The sequence below is a fragment of the Labrus bergylta genome, chromosome 24 (assembly GCF_963930695.1).
Source record: "Labrus bergylta chromosome 24, fLabBer1.1, whole genome shotgun sequence".
Taxonomy (NCBI): Eukaryota; Metazoa; Chordata; class Actinopteri; order Labriformes; family Labridae; genus Labrus; species Labrus bergylta.
Genome location: NC_089218.1, coordinates 8141447 through 8162562, shown reverse-complemented (window position 1 = coordinate 8162562; position 21116 = coordinate 8141447). Strand labels below are relative to the sequence as shown.

General features: G+C 39.9%; 1 protein-coding gene across 4 annotated transcripts; it reads left to right on the top strand.

Annotated features, from left to right (window-relative positions):
* The first annotated feature begins 922 nt into the window (after positions 1 to 922).
* LOC109990157 (collagen alpha-1(VIII) chain) lies at positions 923 to 19883 on the top strand. 4 transcript variants are annotated; one of them, XM_065952085.1, is made up of 5 exons: positions 925 to 1162; positions 2665 to 2763; positions 13454 to 13627; positions 15391 to 15683; positions 16428 to 19883. In XM_065952085.1, exons 4-5 carry the CDS (start codon positions 15395 to 15397, stop codon positions 18383 to 18385), a joined length of 2247 nt encoding a protein of 748 aa, XP_065808157.1. In that variant the 5' UTR covers positions 925 to 1162; positions 2665 to 2763; positions 13454 to 13627; positions 15391 to 15394; the 3' UTR covers positions 18386 to 19883. The 4 variants fall into 4 exon arrangements, with proteins under 4 accessions (XP_065808158.1, XP_029134784.2, XP_065808157.1 ...); XM_065952086.1 differs by lacking the exon at positions 2665 to 2763 and having other exon boundaries at positions 923 to 1162; positions 15391 to 15590; XM_020642166.3 differs by lacking the exon at positions 2665 to 2763.
* Positions 19884 to 21116: the final 1233 nt, after the last annotated feature.

The window sequence follows — 21116 nt, the reverse complement described above, 5'->3', positions numbered from 1 at the left end:
AATGTTCCCCTAGCACCCACACAGTTTAAACTTTGCAGTTATAATGTCAAGATGCTAATTTGTGGGGCGCCGGTGGTCTGGTGGTTACAGGCCGCGTACCTCGGGGCAGGTGGCCCGGTTAGAATCTGACCTGTGGCCCCTTTCCTGCATGTCATTCTCCACTCTCTCTCTCTCTCTATCCACTGTCCTCTCTCAAATAAAGGCATAAAAAGGCCCAAAATACATCAATATGCGAATCTGTGTAATCCTTCAAACCTTCAAATCCAGCTATCTACTGTGTGTTTATTGGCATGCTAACATGCTAAACTGAGATGATGAATATGGTAAACATTATACCTGCTAAATACTGTGTGTGGACGTTAGCATTACTGGCTTTAGCTTTTAGCTCACAGCATCAAAGTGCCTCTTAGAGCTGCATGGCTGTAAACTCTCTGTGTTTAAGCACAGACTTTTCCCTTTCTTTCCCTTTTTAATGCTAAAGTTACTCTCAGCTACTTAAGAGGAGGATGTAACTGTATTACTGAGTGGAAAAAAAAAATGAGCAAGGTTTTTTTTGTTTTTTTTGCCTAACTCGAATACAATGTCCTTTACATGGATATTTCAACCTCTTAATAATCGATCTTGGAAAGTTGCATTACTCTGTACAATCAAAAGATGCAGAATAGCTTCTTATAGACCTTGTGGTTGGATTGTTTTCTAGACTACTGTGTGTGTACAGTGGTAATCTGACAAAGAACTCTCCTCTCAGCTAGATCTTGACCTCAGCCAAAACCAAAGTGAGACCCTGCCCTTAAATCTTTTCTGCATGCAAAGAATGCGCTGAGACGTCCAAGACAAACGAGAATCTTCCTCCTCCTGATCTGCGATTGTGCAGCTGAATGAGCTCCCTTTTTTTGTTTGTTCCACTCTCTTCGAACTTCTCATGCAGCAAACACACAGCCCCAGTAGCTGTTTCTCTCTCATACTGATACCACTTTTTTTGTTTTGTTTTCCTCTCTCCGTCTCTCACATACATGCAGAGATCCAGGCCGTGCTTCAGCTCCACCCACCTGCAGATAAAAGCCAAACCCTCACCAGGGCTGCTGCTCAGCGTCTGTCCCAAACTCCTCAAAGCCTTGTGATACTTCCAGCCTGCAGCAGCAGCAGCAGCACACACTCAAAGGTAAGTGATGCATCACCACTGGAACAGCAGGATTTCATGATGTTTTGGTTGGCATAGCAGCTAGGTCAATGTTTAGATGCACTCATTAGCTCTCAAGCTTGTTGTTTTTTGTTTTCCCTGAATGTTTGTCCAGTTGCAGTGCCTTTTTCTAAAAACATGTAGCTTCTGGGATTGCATGTGAATCAGAGTACGAGCACTGAGGAACATGGACATGCAGAAGCAAAGTCTTTTTTTGACTTTTAAAGTGTTTCATAAGACATTCACACAGCTCACCGCTGCTGACAGAAGTCTCTGCAGATAGTGTCTGACAGTTCTCCAAAGGCAAAGATAATCCATAAAGAGACACCTGGGAAGAATAACTCCTTCTTAAGCTTGTTAAAATAAACGTACGGTGCAGCATCTTGACAGCAGCAATTTTCTGAAAATTTAGTTGCGTTTCCTTCAACGGAAAGACAAATGTTCAAGAGGTTTTATTTTATGCAGAGCTTGAAGAACAAGAGGATTCAGTGTAAGGTTAGGTTTTCATCATAAATTACAGAAAATAGAATTAAAGTCAGTTTAAGAGAGTGGCTTTCTGGCTGCATATTTGTTCTGAAAAATGAGTCAGAGATGGAAAGTTCTGGGCTATGGGAGATGTTTCACACAACTTTCTTTTCTTTTTTTTTTTTACATTTTGTACCTAAAACATGCTGAAGGAGTCAGATTTTATGTGTCTCCCACTGCAAAATGGATTCGCAACAGACATAAATAGTCTAACTTAAAAATGGATTAAATAACGTCACAATTCAAAGTTCTGTCCACTCAAAATGGCCACACAGAAGAAAAAAAAAAAAGAGTGCGCACCTGCCAGGAAACACTCAGGAATCCTTGTTCACACCTGACAGGGATTAATCATGATATATAAACACATCCAGAGTGAAGCTGTTCAACTTTCTGTAGCTCTGTTCTCTACTACATGAGGGTGGGAATGAATCAGATAGCAGCTCTAACTTGCATACAAAGGTAGCTTACTGTAACAGTCTATGTATCTCGTCTTGCTAATGAGACTTCCATACATTCTGATAAGCCGACGTGATACGCTTCCTAATAACATTTCCTATCACCGCAGACAAGTTGGTTTTTGTGGGAACGTTGCTGGATGATTTGCAGCTGTTTACTTGCAGCGCTTAGAGAGTAAACTCTTAATTAGGGGAAAATGTGGTAGATGAGGTTAAAGAAGTGGCACAATTAAGTCGCTGATTGCTTTTGATTACCGTAAAACTTGTAATGTAATCATGAAGGATTGTTGGCGTCAGCAAAATGTTGTTGTGCCATTCTGGGCTTAAGCAGCACAGAAGAATACAACTCAATACTCAAACTCAGTACAACACATTTTTAGGTTATAAGGCTGTGTGTTTGGGGCATGCTTGACTGTTTTGTAAGACTTAATCAGAAGTGGAATAATTCAAGACTAACCAGACTCTGCAGCAATTTCAGGGGTTTGTTTGTTTTGTTTTTTCCAGGACTGCATGTTTTTTCCGTGTTGTATGGAAGAGCAGAACTCCCTTCTTCTGCAAACCGTTTGATACGATCTAAAGGTCTGATGTTCCCTCAATCTTCAGGTAATGATCACGGTTATGTCGTTGAAGTTACCTGTTTAGTGCTTTGTTGTTGAATACGGTCCGACGGCCTGAGGGGAGTTGGATCTTCTCATGTGAACTCTTTTGAGTTTTGTTTCTCAGAGTTTTGGCTGCAAGTCTTTGGAGTGTTAGGCGGTCCAGTAAGAGGAAAACTATTTTTTCAAAACCACTCAGCACATCAGGAATTGACTGCATTCACCTTCCCTTTAATGAACCAGTACATTAACGCTGTAATCCTTTCACTTCAGGGCAAAAAGAACAAAACGTGCAAACGGGCCCTGATCTTTTGTCACGTCCGTCATCAGCAACCAAAAAGATTAGCTTCAATCTGCCTCTGATTTCAAAAGAAGCATGCTAAATCGAGGTGATTTAGAAGTGTTCATATGCAGATTGTTTTACATTTTAGAGAGCATCAGGCTAGCTTGTCCCCCTATTTCCAGTCTTTATGCTAAGCTATGCTGATAACCTTCTGGATGTGGCTCCTCAATTAGTGCAAAGAGATGAGACTGGTATCAATAATCTCTTCTAACTCACCCCATGCACACGTATGTATTCATATTAACATTTATTTTACTGTTTAGTGGATTGATTGAGCTGCAGTTTTTCCTTTGTTTCAGATACAGAGCGTACTTTGTCAAAGAGGCAACAGGACGTGAAGTGTCTCAGATGAAGTTTGTTGTGTTTGGGTTTTATTGCTGTAAAGATGCTTCCTTTAAGCTGTAGTTGCACGTTGTGATCCCCAGACCGTGTTGTAAAGTCTGTGCAGGAGTTAATTAGCTGCCTCTGTCAGCAGTCTGTAACTTTATAGATGTGTTGCTCTGTGAATGTCCCCTGACAGTATTTTCCCCTCACAGTCTCGCACTCAGACTCCTTCACCGTTCTCACCTACTGAACAGGAAGTGTTTATGCAGCTCAGAGGGAATGTGTCTCTTGATCCCGCAGCTGCAGCCACTGTGATTCCAGGCAGTGTGTCCCCGCGCTCTGCTGCTACCGTGCAGTGCTCTGAAGCATCAAAATATGAGATATTAATCCCACTCAGCCTGTGGTTGGGACATTTTTGCATTATCAAATATGAGCACATGTTCCTGCATGGGGTTGAACTCGCATTGTGCCGCATATAGAGATACCTTTAGCTGTGTTCCTGTGCTGCATGTGGCAGTTTCCTTTAAAAACATTACTCCAGAGCTACAGCTTTAAATTTTGCAGATTTACTGCAAAGTATCTCTTATCTCAACTCCCGAGTAGACACAGTCGTACTTCTTATTATCCCTCGTAAATACTGCACTGCAAAAACATCTGGACAGAAGGGAAAGGGAGGATCGTATTTTTTTCTCTGAGTGGCATATTTTACGGAGTGACTGCATAACACATTAAGCTCCGCAGGATCGTCGTCATATCTCATTACTGTCACGGGGCAGACCATGCGCGCATGTAGCAGGGAGACCCCGATGATCCCGGGGCATTTTATGATGTAGATAAATTGAAATGTGTGTTAAAATAGGAGAAAGTTTGCAAACACAGACAGCCCAAACCCAGATGACTGATGACTCGTAGCAGTGTGTGCATTACGTGGAGTAAATATTAGAAAATACTCGGGGGAGAAACATTCATCAAAGGGAAACTGCCGGTAATAAACATTACCGCAAAACATTCCCAAAGCATCATATAGTCACCACATAGTTATTTTTTAATATCACACTGCTCTTACCATCCAACATTCACCAATTACTGTTCCTCTGGAGTTTTCCATTTCTTCTATTTATTTGATGTTCTGTGTGTTTCAACCCTTGAAGCATTCATCTTTGGAGATTTTTCCGAGGTATTTGTGGTTAATTTGTGGTGCAGTTTTTCGGTGTTTTTGTGCTTTTATCACAGTTATTGGCAAGCAAAGGAGGAAGGCTTTCTGATCTTTGAAGTTACAAGTAGAAGTAAAGATTTGAATTCTTGCACTCTTGAGAAAAAAAATGAGAGTCAAGGTTTGCATTCAAAATCACACAAAAAGAAAGTGTTATCTTCAAAATGTTTATTTGTATTGGCACGACTATGGAGCAAGTGAACCAAATTACAGCTCCTTCAATTCAGTTGTTCCCAACAGAAGGTGCAGGTCCCACTTCGGGTCACAATCTAAATCTGAAAGGTCGTGATGTATTTAATGTGACTGGAAAGGAGAGGGGGGAACAAAGTTGTTTGAACACAATCATTTATATCTTTATCCAATAATTAAAGGTTCATCAGGTTATCTTTTTATTGCATCCTTTTCTTTTGCAAGTGATTCATGATAACTGAGCAAAAACAATGTGTCAGGAGCCAATCCATCTCTCTTTAAAAATCGATAGTGGAAAGAAATGAGCATTTCTGTTTACAGATGCATTTCATTCTTTGAGTAATCACGTATTTTTAATGTAAAAGAATGAGTTCAAGTGAGATATTAGAATGAAAAGTATAATTCTTGAACTGAAAAGTGGTCAGTAGTTGTTTCAATTAGCATAAAAAGGAAAGAGGACAGTAAAATAAAGAAGAAAGGCCACATGTGGCTTTTTTCACAGTGCGGGCAGCTCTTTACACAGTACACAAAATGTATTTATGCAGCTGCAAACTGCAGAATTCCCCACTGGAGTCTGTGGTCGAAGCAAAGTGGAAGTGATCAGATCTGATCATTGGCCAAACGTTATTATTGCCTACAAAAATAATCTCTCACTAGTACAGTGTCCCGTCGAGAGCCAGTGCAAATACGAGAGAGAAGAAGAAGAAATGTGGCGAAAACCGCAGGAGGTTCAGGCGAAAACGTGGAAGAGTCTGAAAAAGCCTCAAGTGTTTCCTTCCTGCTGCGCGAGATAGAGAAACATGTCATGTAAAATAAACTCTTTTTAGGGTAAATACTTTCAGATTCAAGAATGCTTTCTTCTCGTCTTTGATTCCACTGATTTTCCCTGTAAATGTAGAAACAACTCGTGTAAAAAGCTGAAGTGCTTCTTACCTCGGCCGAGCTTTTAGTGCGAAACCAGACGGTCTGTTTTGACAGAACTCGAAACTAATAGGAAAATAATTCTCAGTTCGTCGTCTGAGATGAAAATTGTGGCCAGACGTTGGGTGAGTTGTGGTTCCCGGAGCTCCAGGAGAAGGAAAATGTGTCAATGAGAAGTGTGAAGAGGCCTGACAGAGTGTGAGCGAGCTGTAGGTGCATGTATGTACGTTAAAGGCTACATGAGCTCTGCCAATTCCAAACACATCCGGATGCTACATCCTGTGGTTATTTGGAACATCACTTTTCAATGTTTTAGCACCTTTAAACGAGACTTTCACTCCAACCTAAGGTCATCTGACTTGTTTAGTTTGAGGTTAAGGACGTCTCCAAAGGCAACCCGGGCCTTCACTTTGTAAAGAGATCGAGTAGGTGTAAAGGAATGCTGAAGGAACCAGATCGAGTAGAGTAAACGTGCACTTTTTGCTTCATTTTCCAGCTTTTCTGCAGGGAAATTTGGTGTATTTTTCTTCTGATCAAGATCAGTTTAAATGTGGCGGAAAAACACAAATGTTTCTTGTTGATTGATCGGAGATAAATCTCCTGCTCGGAGACAGAAAGGGCAGCGAATGCAGGAAAGAAAAACAGCCTGGAGTCCAGAATCTGCTCAGAATAAGAGTTGAGGTTTGTGAATATGAAGTAAGGAAATACGTTGTTGCTCTGCAGGGACGGCGAGTGGAAGGCGTGATGCAATAAACCAAAGTCAAGTATTGATTACACTAAAAACAACAAAAATTTAGATAGTAAAAAATGGCTTTAATCAGCCAGGGATAACGTCTTTGTCCGGATATGTTTGAGTTTTCTTGCAGTCCAAAGAAATTTTAGCTACCCACCCATTCTGTGGAAAAACAAGAGCAATAGTACAGATTGATTAAAGTATTGATGGGCTGAAAATTGAATAAGAAAATGGAGTTTGGCGCCCTCTATTGAGCCACATGCTCTACAACATTTTATAGTCTAATAACTGTAGCTGTGGTTGTAGACTGGTCTAGCCCCACGACCCACCAGCAACTCCTTAAAGGTAAATTGTGACCGCTAATTTCAGATTTTCATCAATTTATCAGATTTATTTATTGAAAAAAACTGCTCATAGATTTTTTGGCACAACTAATTTCCAGGCATTCATTTGCGACCCACTGAAAATGTCTCCGTGACCCACTCTTGGGTCCCAAACCACCAGTTGAGAACCACTGCTCTTCAGGATGATGCATCAACAGCAACAACAGTAACAACTCACACACACATGCAAACAAATGGTCATACACACACACACACACAGGTGAATTCTCCAGATGTTGTCTTGGCGCTCATGCTACCTTCTGTCAGCTGATTGTAACATTCCTGTGTGTGTGTGTGTGTGTGTGTGTGTGTGTGTGTGTGTGTGTGTGTGTGTGTGTGTGTGTGTGTGTGTGTGTGTGTGTGTGTGTGTGTGTGTGTGTGTGTGTGTGTGTGTGTGTGTGTGTGTGTGTGTGTGTGGATTTTTTCACACTGTGCTGACAGATAAGTTACATACATTTTGCATTATGTTCGAGGCAATGCTGTTAAAAGTGTTAGGAGGGGATTGTAGTTTTGTGCAACAGTGGATAAAAAAGACTTGATTTACAGCTGTTGAAGGAGATAACATCTGTATTGTTGTTGGGTTTCAGTCATGGTTACTTGGCCCAGATTGTGATGTCTGCGACCAAATGTAAAAATCTATTTGAGCTCAAGCATATGCCAAATCAATATCAGAGATAGTCTTTAAATAAAATAGGGTATGAGAGTTGGGATGTGATAAACAAAGAGAGAAATATCAGTTTGAATATGCAGAGTAACGGCTCAGGAGAAATGTTTAGACTCAATATGAAACGTCTGGATAATCTGACAATAAAAAATATACAAACAAGTTTTCTCAGGTTTAATCCAAACAGGATTTTACAAACAATAGTGTAGGATCATTAGGGAAACAAAAAATGTGAAAGTAAGGCTTCCAGCGAGCTTCTAGTTGTCTTCATTAAGCCATGATAATAGTTTGTTTACAGCCGTGTCCTGCGGCGCTGTTCGCTGCCTCATTTGAAAAGAAAGACCTTCTGCGATCTGTTTAAGATACACTGTAGTCAAACCTGACCACAAGCAATTAAGACTGGCACCCGGATCTGTAAGCAATGACATGCCTCTGTTTCTCATGGTTTGTTTATCAAGCAGTAGAGTTCCCCATCTGGAATCGGTCAGGAGGAGAACACAGAGGAGAAATGGAAATTTGATTATTTTCAAGATGGAGGTGATAAAAGACTTGTGGCTGGAAACCAAGCGGGGCCGGCCGTGGTTGTTTTTGGCAAAGAGGTTCAGAGGGACCAGCGTCTATTGAGGGGGGCCGGCGAGTCTTTGTCATCGAGCGAGGGCTGTGGAGGTGTCTGAAGAGTTTTCATCAAAGTTAAGTTTTGGGACAGAGATGAAAAGCTGGAAAAATAAGCAGAGCGATTGTTTGTAAGAGGAATCCTGTTTGGTCTTTGTCGTTCAGACCACAGTGGATTTAAGGACGTCGAGTCGAGCACATATTTATTGTCTGGCCTTTCACATAAACAGAGGGATATGTTTCCTTCCGTTACATGATGTCACATTATTACAAAGCAGGAGAATAATGCACTGCGACACTGTTATGCAGATGATACACACATTTATGTCTCTGTTTATTTAAAACTATGTCGATCCTTAAAAGAGGACAATTTAAAAGCATCTCATCTTACTTCTCAGATTCATCAGATTGTAAGTCTTTAAAATATACACACACTCGACACAACAAGCATGACTTCCTCTAGAAAGGCTGAAACCTGCAGCCAGACTTTAGCATTTTGATATTAAAGATAGAAAAAGATGAAATTATGATCTTTTAAAACCATAATCATTAAGGTTCACACGCTTTTTTATTAACCTGTCTATGTAAGTCACTTAGCATGAAAACAGAAAGTAACAGCATCAACAAACAGGCGCTCAGTGTTGGAATGAAGCACTTTTTGTAACAAAGTGTGTAGTGGGTTTTTGGAAAAACTGCTCCGCATTAAAATCAGGGGAGGTGGTTAAAAAATTGAGATTCTTATCCTCTGAGATTTTAAATAGATTCATAACATTTGTTTGGCTACTCAGTCACTCCCTTGCTACCTGAGCTCTTTAACTCAGTAGAATGCCAAATGGAGCAACAAGAAATTCAGCCAGTCTCGCAGATGACTGGGGTAGATCCTGAAGTATTAATTCATGAATAGACTTTGAATTATGAATCCAGAATCGTTTTGAATCGAAAATAGATTCTGAATTAAACCATGACCCAAAAAATCGAAAATCGAATCGTTAGACACTCAAAGATCTTTCCCTTTTTTTCCAGTCTTAATGTTCAGCTCATCTTATTCAGCTTTTTGGCATTATTACGATGCAGTGAGATACCATACGATATGATGCGAAACAATACCGAAACAATAACAATTCTATAACGATATGAACTTGTTGTATTTGAGGCTTGAGGTTTTCATGTGGTCCGTCCTGCCTGATTAAAATCTTTAGGTTTAAGAGTCCAGTGCCAGATATCAAAAGAATGGCTAGGTTCAGATTTATAGCTTGATTAGAGAAGTACATTAGTAGTTCACAGTATTTAGTAGTAGTAGTCCTCTGATGTTTTTTTCTTATATAAAATTGGCCAGGCATTCTGAAAGTTTCACATCTGCTTTTGCTTTTCTGTGTTAATATCTGATTGCTTTCTTTAGACCATCGGCCCTTTATACAAAGAATAATATTCTCGCTCACCTTCCTTTACATGCAAACTAAAGAGCACCAGAGAGAGCATAACAACAAGGATTAAGAAAGTGACTCTACATTTCTTGATAGGTTTATTGGGACATCTGTTAATGTAATGACAGCCCAAATAGAAAGAAATAGAAGAAGACTGTAAGTAGAAGGGAATAAAGGTCATGGAGAGTTGTCATATGAGGGATGAAAAGGAACATGAACATGTCATGGAGAGTTTACTTCATACATAAAGTACCAGAGAACAGGCTTGAGCCAGGCTCCAAAGAAGAGGGGGTTTCTTCTGTAACTAAGAGGAGTCACGTTTCATCTGTTTTGCACAGATCTTAAATATCAGCTCATTTTGATAGACTCAGAGTACATTTCCCCCGCTCTCTGGTCGGCCTCCAGCAACATGTAGAAGCATAAATCTCAGTCCCCTGATGATATCTCTCCGTCAGAAACACGGGCTGCACGTTGAAAAAAAGCACACTGTACATTGAACTTTATCTCCGCAGGGCTTTCACTTTAAAAAGCTCAATAAATTTTAGCCTATCATTATGACATGTTTGCTGAACAATAATTGAAAGCTGATGTTCGACCCTGAGCACATTTGGGGTAGCACTCTATTTGTTGTGTTGAAACATTGACGTTCAGTTAGTAATCAAAGCTACACACACAGACAGTGTAATGTCTTTATAATTTAATACTTTGTAGAAGAATTAAGTCTCTTGGCCAGACACAGTTACTCCAATTACTTTCCCATTACTCTGTCTGGAAAGCAGAAGATGACTGATGAGGTGAACGTCGTCTCATCAAAGCCTCGCTCCTCCGAGTCCTCCTTCAGAGGAAAAAGTGAAGAGTAAGGAGTGATAAGAAACTCTCAGCATAATGTTCCAGTCGACTGTTCATTTCATGTACTCACCTCATGATGATGAACAGGAAACGGGTTGATTTTAGCGTTAAACTTTGGTGTCCTGCAGTTCATCTGTGGAGAGATGTATACTGTGTGGATTTATAAAAGAAAGTAGCTGCATGAGGAAGAATTAAAGACATGAAACAAGAAGACAATAAAGAACACTGTCTCCTCTTTTTATTGCATAGCAAATAATAATAATAATATTTGAAGTAAAACATTTGAAAATAATTATTTTTGCAAAAGCTTCATGTTGTATGATTCAATAATAATGGCAGTGCTGGTCAGCCTGTCTGCCTGACAGCTTGTAATTAAAGGTGTAGTATGTATCTCAAATATCTAAATGAATAATTAATTGTCTCAGCCTATGTTATATATACAGTATATATATAACATAGGCTGAGACATATATACATATATATATATACAGTTATCAAAACCAGAGAAATCTGTCATTTCATAGTTGTAACAGGACGTCTCTTGATGAGCCACCATGACAGACTTAAAATGCTGATCGTTTCCATGGAAACACGGGATGTTACATCAAAAACCGCTGCATAAGGAAGCGTGATCTGCTGCTGAAAGCTGCCGTACTGTTACTGTATGCTGCTGTGATAAAAAACTTAATGTACATTATGCTCGGATACATTTGTCTGTAAAAATATTCTCTCTCAGGTCGGTTTCGTCCGTTCGTGTTGCCTTTTGATTCCCCGCTAGCCTCGATGTCATCTTCTGTTATTGCTTTGATTGAGAGCCCCCTGGCGGCCAATTTTACATAATGTGCGGCAATAAAGAAATGATGAAGTTAAGATAGACTGTTAATTACAAGTTTTATACTGAAAAGCACAGTAAGGATGAATATCTAGTGTTGAAAACTTGTGCAGCTTTAAGCACATATGTTGTCCTTAACCTTCCCCCAATGTGTCAGACATTAGATCATAAAAATGATTTTTCTGCCAAAAGCTGCATCCAGCTTCCTAAACGAGCTCGTCTTCTAAAGCCGCTCATCCTGAAGATTCAACAGGATGTGTTTTTGTCGGCTCTAAGCTTCAAACTCTGACGTATTCATAAAGACAACATGTGTTTCATGGCATCCTCCTGTCCTGGTCCTGACCTGTGTTTTAATGGAGGTCGTCTCTTTTCCTCGCCAACCATGTGTTCCTCTTTTGTCTGCAGAGAAAACGTTGCATTGTGGGAAGTGTGGGGCGTTTTGACTGCAGCAATGATGGGGTCTATCATCCCCACGTGTGAAATCATGTTCAATTTAGAAGATCCATACTTGAGGATCATTCCCTCACTGGGTTCAGATCTGAAAAAGATGTTTGACAAATTAGCTCCAGCACCACGGCTCAGGGAAACACGGAGAGACAACAAGCTGCTTTCAATTAACAGTGAAGCTCTCCTTTGAGTCTGTCTCTACTTTCCTACATGACGACTTTGAGTACAGAAGGAAAGCCTTTCATTTGACTTAATACCATCCTTCTTCCCCACGTGTTCCCCCTGTCACAGCTGGTAATACTTCAGATTAAAGAGTTCTTAAAGCAATACAGTGTGGGAAATGAAATAAAAGATATGAAGTCAACAGGATGAAAACAACACAACAATAAAGAAGAGGAGGCACTAAAAGCAAAGTGAAGATAAAAAGGAAGGATAAAAGATAGATGGATACAGCAAAGCAACAGAGGACGGAAGAGTTCAACATTAAGAGAAGGAGTAGGAACGGATACAAGACTAGGAGCAGTGACATGAATAATGGAAAGGATCAATGAAAAGGCGAAAACGATTGAAGGAGGATTAAGAACGGATAAAAAGATGAAGAAGGGATAGATCAATAAAAGCTTTGAAATGTGAAATCACATAAAAGCTACTAAAAGCTCCGAATCTCTTCCAGAGCAGGTGAGGCAAAAAGAAATACAAATAAAAATATTTTACTGATATGTAAAAGAGAGAGAGTCACATTAAAATGATTATTCTACCTTTGTAAATATATAACTATTATAAAAGTTATGTTTCAAAATGAATAGTTTACTGTTGCTTTTACCAAATGTAGTGATTTACAGTGCACACATTGTGCAAACAAACAAAGGGTGATTTATTCCAGCTCCATGCTGTGATGTAGATGTACTGACTTGATATGAAGTGTCTGGGATGAACATTAAAAGAGGTCAAAGGTCAGTGATGCTGTGTTTGTGCAGGCTCTGTCCGTGGTGCTGGATCTGCCCATCGTCACTTTAGGTCCACTAACTCGATCTGGTGGGTCCATCACGCTGGATTTAAACGTATAATTAATATTGAATAAGTTCTGGTTATGAGTTATCAATACTGTGTTGTCTGCTCATGGCATTAAAAGAGGCAGAAATGTGACTTTTAATTGCATGTGCAAATGTATGCCGTTCAAACTTATACTTTATACGAGGTGGCACTTTAAAAAAAGATGAAACATGCTTAAAATACAAGAAGTACATAACAAAACAGCAATATCTCTTAAAAAACATTTAGAGTTATTTCCCTATGATTTAACATTTGAGGGTGATTTTTGCAGAGCTTTTGGTATCTGCCTTGGTACGGACTTTTAGGTATTTACAGAAAAGTGTATTAACTTAAATAAATATTTCAGTTCCTGCCGTCTTTTTCTGCTATCACAAGAAGCTTCAGGCTTTTCCAGTTGAAGTATTACGACAGGTTTGTGTGTAAAAGTCATTTTTTTAACCCCACTATTAAATCAAAAGATATTTCATAGTGATCCCCAGCTCCCAGATGAGATGCAAAGATACAGTTTTATGATTTTACAGTTCTGATACATTTATTTTTAATACCCCCATCTGTCCATGCATTCCTGAAGAAAAGAGGTGTGTCTCGGCATAACTATCATTTCCAAAATATGTCTACCATTTGGATGGCAGCTCAGTGTTACAAACCCCAGGCCTCTGCGAAAGGTCACAGCCCTACATTCATCCATCCTGACATTCATATTTTCACAGGGCCCAGCAGGACTGCAGCTAACACCTGGCTGGATTCTGTGCATGGCCACCGTCCCACTCATGGCATCGGAAACGACCCAGAAAAGCAGCGTAAAGTAGAAGGGAAGCTGGGTGGAGGAGGCACAGGCCAGGGGGAGCAACGACCTTCATACTGAGAGGAGAAAATACCTGAAAGTGAGCAAATTATGTGTTTGGAATTGTGGAGAATAGTTTAAGAAATGACCAATTAAAGTGTGATTAAGGACGAAATGCACACACAAAAAGATGCTTGGCATGTTGAGCCATAGTTGTTTTTTTTCCATTAATATCTACTTTGAAACATAATTTATTGGACAGTTCGACATTAACCTTGTGATGTTTATTGTCTTGGTTGGCTTTCTTTTTGCGTACTTTGTATCTGGATCACACTGATTGTTACAGATCAGGAAGTGTGTGCTAAAAATAACCTACAGTAGGACTATTCAGCCTGAAACCACTTAGCTTGCTTTTTTTAATAATTGTCCAGAAAGAAATGTAAGCAAGACATATTTTCATTAATTCATCTCTCCGACAGCTTGGGCACACAAACAGCTCAGCACCGTTAATATATACATTCAGCCTTCAGAGTTTATTATCACGCCGCGCTCTTGGCAGATCTTAGCTGATCTCTTCAGGTCGAACATGTTCAAAAGATTAAGGATGATGTTTAAACGTGACCACGGGACCTCTTAATTATGATATATATGTTTTAGCAGCATGAGCTTAGTGTAATTCACTTCAAGGATATGAGACTCCGAGGCTTTTTCACAGCATGTTTGAATAGACATGTAATCAAAAGGAAGGGAGGACGAGAGGAAAATCAGACAGTGAGTTGTTTATGTTTCTCTTTTGGTTTGACCACAGAGGGATTCATAAGACCTCTCCTCAGCTGAACAGTGCAGCCTGCTGGTCGTAGAAATTATGAACACGTATTTACTTTGGTGTGTGTGTGTGTGTGTGTGTGTGTGTGTGTGTGTGTGTGTGTGTGTGTGTGTGTGTGTGTGTGTGTGTGTGTGTGTGTGTGTGTGTGTTAATAAACTACAGATGAATCTAACACATTTAAATGTATAATGCATTTTTTAATAGTCAAAGTCAAAAGTCAAAGTCAACTTTATTGTCAATTTCAAAATATGCCAGACATACAGTGGAATCGAAATTGCGTTTGTCTCCGTCCCGCGGTGCAATACAACCAAAATAAGGTAAAAAAAGATAAGGTAAAAATAGATAAAATAAAATGAGGTGAAAATAAGATAAATAATATTTACAGTAATAAATTCTAAATTGTGCAAAAGGTACAAAATGGTAAATAAAATAAAATACAATTTAAAGAAAAGGTAAACTTGTGCAATATGTGCAATGTGCAGTAAACTGAGTGTACTTTTGAGATGTTAGCTTCAGAGTTATTAGTCCAGAGTTCTTGGTGGCAAACGGGAGGGGGTTTCAACGTCCAGTGTTGAAACCCCCTATTTATAATAGTCCCTTTTGGGATTTGTAAAAGTAAATTTAGCAACCATGTAAAATGCCTCTCCAATCCAATAACTCAGGATACTAGTTTTGACTAATAGTTCAGCCTGTAATAACAGTTGTATAACATCTGTTTTTGCTATATGTGATGATGTCATCGTGATGTCATCAGGGTAATTTCTGCTCTGGCTTGGAGACTTACAAAGTTTTAACATGAAGACTTGTATTATAAAGGCATAGAAGGGTTACAAAACAATATGTTGATGCATTGTTGGAATTGTAGGATTTTGTGATTTTAAAAAAAATGACCCTTTATTTTTGTAACAACATTAGCTTATTTAATCATTAGCAACAACATTTTTTGAAAAGACAGTTTCAAAAGCTGAATGTAAGATGTAAGAAAAGAGTCTGCACATAAAGGGTTAAATTTTAGCATTTTGTCTTCTCTTGTGCAGAAAAATGGCAGCAGCTCCCCTCCGTTCTCTCTGTCTACTCATCACAGTATACCACCTGTGTTCAGTCCACCTGGTCCATGCTGGAGCGTATTATCCACACAAACAGCCGCCCCCACAGCACCAGCCGCTGCCACAATACAACGACGGTTATCCCCCTCAGCAACAGTTCATGGGGAATGAGATGCCGCACCTGCCTTACGGTAAAGAAGCGCCATTACTGCCTCAGTACGGCAAAGAGCTTCCTCAGCTTCCTTTGCACATGGGCAAAGAGAGGCCACTAACTGAAGGCAAAGGTGAGGTCAACTAGTTTGTGAGAAACAATGATGACACGGAAATCAAACCGCAGGTCGAATGGCTTCAGGACATTTTACAGTTCAACCCGTCTTTGCTTTATAATGCTTAATATTTATACATTTTTCAATTATTACACAGGGAACCGATCCGTTGGGATTATAGGGTAATATTTGAAGAACATTTCAAAATTGACCACAAACTGTTTTTTTCGGTGGCAAATTTTCCATTATGACTTTTTCTTTATTGTGTTTTTTCATTTATGTCTACGACCTTTAGTGAACACAGGATACTATTGGATATATAGCCTCATCTTTTATAAGTTTGACAATTATAAGAGAAGAGACCCCTCACTAGAAGTAAAGGGTGATATTTGACTGCCAACATATATACACCGCTCCCTAACTCAGGTATAAGGACAGAAAATGTTTATTGACAAACAGGCTTCCCCTTGAACAAAAGTGTCCTCAAATCCCGTTATCACGTTTAATTTAAAGAAAAATGTGACACACAGGCTACATAAATCCTAGATCCATAAATTGAGGCCTGTTTTATCACCATAGGCCACCATAGGCATCTATTTTAAAAAGTCGAGTAGCAGCTTTAAAGATTTAAACTAAAAGTATTAAACATTGTCAACATTATTTTAATGATTATTTGTGATTAAGGTGTTTTTTAATCCATATATACTGACTCATTGGGTCAAAGTTCACCTCTCTCGAACCAAATGTTCTCTCTGTTGTCAGGACAAACATTCAACCCCAGAGGGGCTAAAGGTCCCCCTCCTCTTGGTCCAGGTGGTGAAGGTCTCAGAGAAGGACCACAAGGAATTCAGGGACCACCAGGACCAACTGGACCACCAGGACCACAAGGCCCTCCTGGGCTACCAGGCCAGGGATTGCCAGGGCTGCCAGGAAAGCCAGGGCCTCCTGGTCCTCAAGGCTACCCTGGGATTGGAAAACCTGGCATGCCAGGATTGCCTGGAAAGCCTGGAGGACCAGGATTACATGGACCAAAAGGGGATCTTGGTCCTGCTGGTGGTGAAGGGCCAACTGGGCTTCCTGGGCCCGCAGGTCTCCCAGGTCCCCCTGGACTCCCTGGAATTTCAAAACCAGGAAGTCATGGGCTGCCTGGACAGCCAGGTCCTCTTGGGGAACCAGGCCCAAAAGGTCTACCTGGGTTCCCCGGTGTTTCAGGCTCAAAGGGAGACAAAGGGCTTGGTCTACCTGGTTTGCCAGGTTTAAAAGGACCTGGCGGACCACCTGGTCCACCTGGAAATGTTGGCATCCAGGGGATTGGTAAACCTGGCATGAATGGTCTCCCTGGTCAGCCAGGGATACCAGGAAAGCCAGGTCCTTCTGGAGAGCCTGGGATGGCAGGACTACCTGGTGATAGAGGTCAACCAGGACCGCCTGGCCTACCTGGACTTGGGAAACCAGGAACAGATGGTTTTAGAGGACAACCAGGGCTCTCTGGAGGAAAAGGAGAAACAGGCCCTCCTGGTTTACCAGGGGGGCCAGGCTTGCCAGGATATGGTAAACCAGGATTTCCAGGACCTAAGGGTCACAAGGGTCATGCCGGTCTCCCTGGACCTCCAGGACTAAAGGGTGATAAAGGTCACGGAGGTCTTCCAGGAGTCATTGGCCCAAACGGTCCAAGCGGTATGCCTGGCCCACCTGGTCCAATAGGACTTCCAGGCAGTATCGGCTTTCCAGGACAAAAGGGGGAGGGTGGTGCTTGGGGACTTAAAGGGTACCCAGGAACGAAGGGGGACTTAGGCCCTCCTGGTCTCCCAGGTCAACCAGGTCGGTCAGGAGAAGGGGGACAACCAGGCCAAAGAGGTTTTCAAGGGCCTATGGGCCCCAAAGGAGAACCTGGTATGAGGGGTTTACCTGGAAACCCTGGTGGTGGAGGATTGCCTGGATCTAGAGGACAGGGGGGACAGCCTGGAGAGAAAGGCCACCAAGGATCACAGGGTATTCCAGGTCTTATGGGACCTGGGGGACCAATTGGACCTCCTGGGCTGCCAGGACCGAAAGGCGAAACAGGTTTCCCTGGTAAACCTGGATATCCTGGTGAGGGTAAGCCAGGGACCCCTGGTCATATTGGTCCTCAAGGTAACCCTGGTCCTAGTGGCCCTTCTGGACTTCCAGGGCAACCAGGACTACCTGGACCACCCGGTCCTCCAGGCCTCCCTTCAGCATCTCCAGACATGGGACAGATCCTCCCTGTGTCCGGCCCATACAGCGGACAGAAACAAGGCTGGAAGAAGACAAAGAATGAAGGCGAGATTGGAGGAGTCGCCCTGGAGATGCCTTCGTTCACGGCTAAGCTCACAAACCCGTTCCCTCGTGTCGGCTCCCCCGTCATCTTTGACAAACTCCTACACAACGGCAACCAAGACTACAATCCCCAGACTGGTATCTTCACCTGCAGCTTACCAGGGATCTACTACTTTGCCTACCACGTCCACTGCAAAGGAGCAAATGTATGGGTGGCACTGATGAAGAACAATGAGCCGGTGATGTACACATATGACGAGTACAAGAAGGGCTTACTGGATCAGGCATCGGGGAGTGCTGTACTACCTTTGCGACAAGGAGACTCTGTGCATATACAGCTGCCATCCGACCAGGCTTCAGGACTCTACGCTGGTCAATATGTCCACTCCACATTCTCTGGTTTCTTGTTGTACCCAATGTAAGAAATGTGTATCAACAAACCAGCAACTTCCAGTGTTGAAAAATCAAGCCAATGAGGATGTGCAAAAAGCTGCAGTTCCTTGAGTATCCACTTGAGGCTGGATCAAAAAGCCAAGGAAACCCCATGAGGTCCCATATTAAGTAGCCCTCTTTCCCAGCAGAAATAAAACATGTTTACAGCCTGGTTCAAAAAGGCTTTGGTATCAAGAGCTGATTTTTTTATTGGTGCACACTGTACGGGGTTGAAATTTGTTTATAACTCTTCTGTTTTTATTTTATTAAGGCTAAGAGTTTTTTGTCATAAATTTGTATAAGTATGGGCACGGCTGGGTTGACTGACAGGCAGGCGGTTGAAGCTGTTTACCCTTAGGCTAAAGACCGGCCTCTAGTCCATGTATTTGTCTGTTAGTAGTTGTCCAAAAGTTATGACAACTGCCATCGTTTGGCTTCAAAATGCCTCTACAAAACCAATGGCTGACATCAATGAGAGTGCATCCATGTTTTATACAGTCTTATCATATCAGCAAGGGCAATAGCACTGACTTTTTAATGGTACATTTTCATATTTACAGTAGTTAGACAGGTACAATGAAGGTCGAGTTGAATGTTTTACAATAGATGAAGGCAAAATAGAAATATAGTTGCAACATATCTCATTGTATTAATATCATTTAATGCTTTACATCTTCATTTACATACATCAGCAGAGTCTCTGAAATGTTAGTTCACTTTTTAAGTAATGGGCAGTTGATGTCCAGTTATAAAAATGGTATCTGGTCATCGGCTCCATGTATACATTTTCGTACAATAACATACGTTTTCTTGTGAAGGTTTTGGTTGATACGATTTAATGTATTTGTTGTCATAAATCTTGTATGTTTACATTGTACATTTATTCTTATATCCATCTACACACAATATAGCAGTGTTAATAACATGACTGGAAAAATAATTCCTGCAATCCCTGTGTTGCAGGTTTTATTCATTTGTCACTCATTGTTTTGCTTTACAGTTATACTGTTTTCTGGGCACATAAGTACATAACCATGTCAGTGTACAAGACATTCAAAGCTTTCAGTTACAAATGTTGGGTTATTAAATTGGGTTCATCATACACGTTTTAGGTTATTGTAAATCTTTTTTCTGATATTGTATTTTTTTGATGCAGCAAAAATCCACAAATTTTACATTTGCATCTGGCAGTACAAAAAGAAATCATATTCTTTTATGTCTCCGTCCAGAACAGACCGAAAAAAAACCTTTGCAGTTTATCCATAATTTGACAGTCTAACTATCTTTACTTTTGACAGTTGGTTGTCAAAACGTTGTGTTTAATAAATTCTTTGAACATTTTGTAAATTTTTCATTAATCTCTGTAACTTATTTTTTTGACTACTGATTACTTCAGATTGTCTAAATGTCTGTCTTGATCTTGAATGGTGACATTTCTAACAAAACAGAACATGTTTTGTAGCAAAAAATAAAATATTCCAAGACATGTTTATGCTCATTCTCATTCATACTTCCATGTGTCTGTTTTTCCTTTTTTTCTTTTTCTCCTCAAACTGTGAATGTGCAATTCATTTTTTTCCTCTATTTTTCTTTACTCTGACTATGGTGCACAGCATTTAATGGGGAACTGTATTTTAAGTGTGTATATTTTTTGATTGTTTAATAAAGTCATGTTATTTCTTTTGACATAATTGTCATGGCCACATGGTCCCATGAAAAAATGATTTTCTCTGAATTAAATTTTCCCTTTCTTTTTTTCTTTATCTAGCTTGTTTGTTGTTTTACTAGTAACAAATGGGACCGTTTTAAATTGGTGGCACAAACACCAAAACTGCTTTAATTCAGAAAAATAATAAATTAACAGTCAGTGGTGGAGGCCCAGCAGCAAGAGAAGTCCTGTTACGACACGTCAGGATCCTTCGACCCAGGTAAGAAAGTCCTAGTGCTCCTCCTGAGTGATGACAACAACCTGTTGGCCAATAGGAACAAGTCACTCAAGGCAGCAACAAGCGCTCTCTTTCCACACAACTGTTATAGTTTGCTGATTTAGTGATAACAAATATCACAGGGCACCAAACTAAACAAATGAAATGTGCTATTCTGTTAAGAAATTGGCTAGTGGCTCGATAAATATTTGCTTTGTATGACAATATTAACTGGCAAAGAAAATCACTATGCATGAGCAGGAAAGATCACAAGATCAACCTAGAAAACAAATCGTACTGCTTTGTCTGATGGACTATAAATACGTTATAATGATATATAATATATCTAATATATATTATAATTAAATTTATTGGTATTATTATTAATAAATTGAATTTATTATTATTATTATTATTATTATTATTATTATTATTATTATTAATAATAAATTGAATTTATTATTATTATTCATTATTAAAAATTTAATAATTATAATTATAATTATAATTATATATATATATATATATATATATATATATATATATATATATATATATATACATATATTATTATATGTATAATAAGTTATAATGGCTTGTTTACAAATTGACCCAAACACAAAGTTACTTCCAGAAGCTCTAATTATATAGCGATGTTTTTGTATTTAAAGTAAAAAGTTCTTGAATTACATTTACTGTTTTCCAACAAAATCATCTTCATAATTATAGAGATTTTGTTGGAAAACCTTTTTTTTTTTCTAACTGTATATTTGCGCAAGTGAAAAACTGACCAATC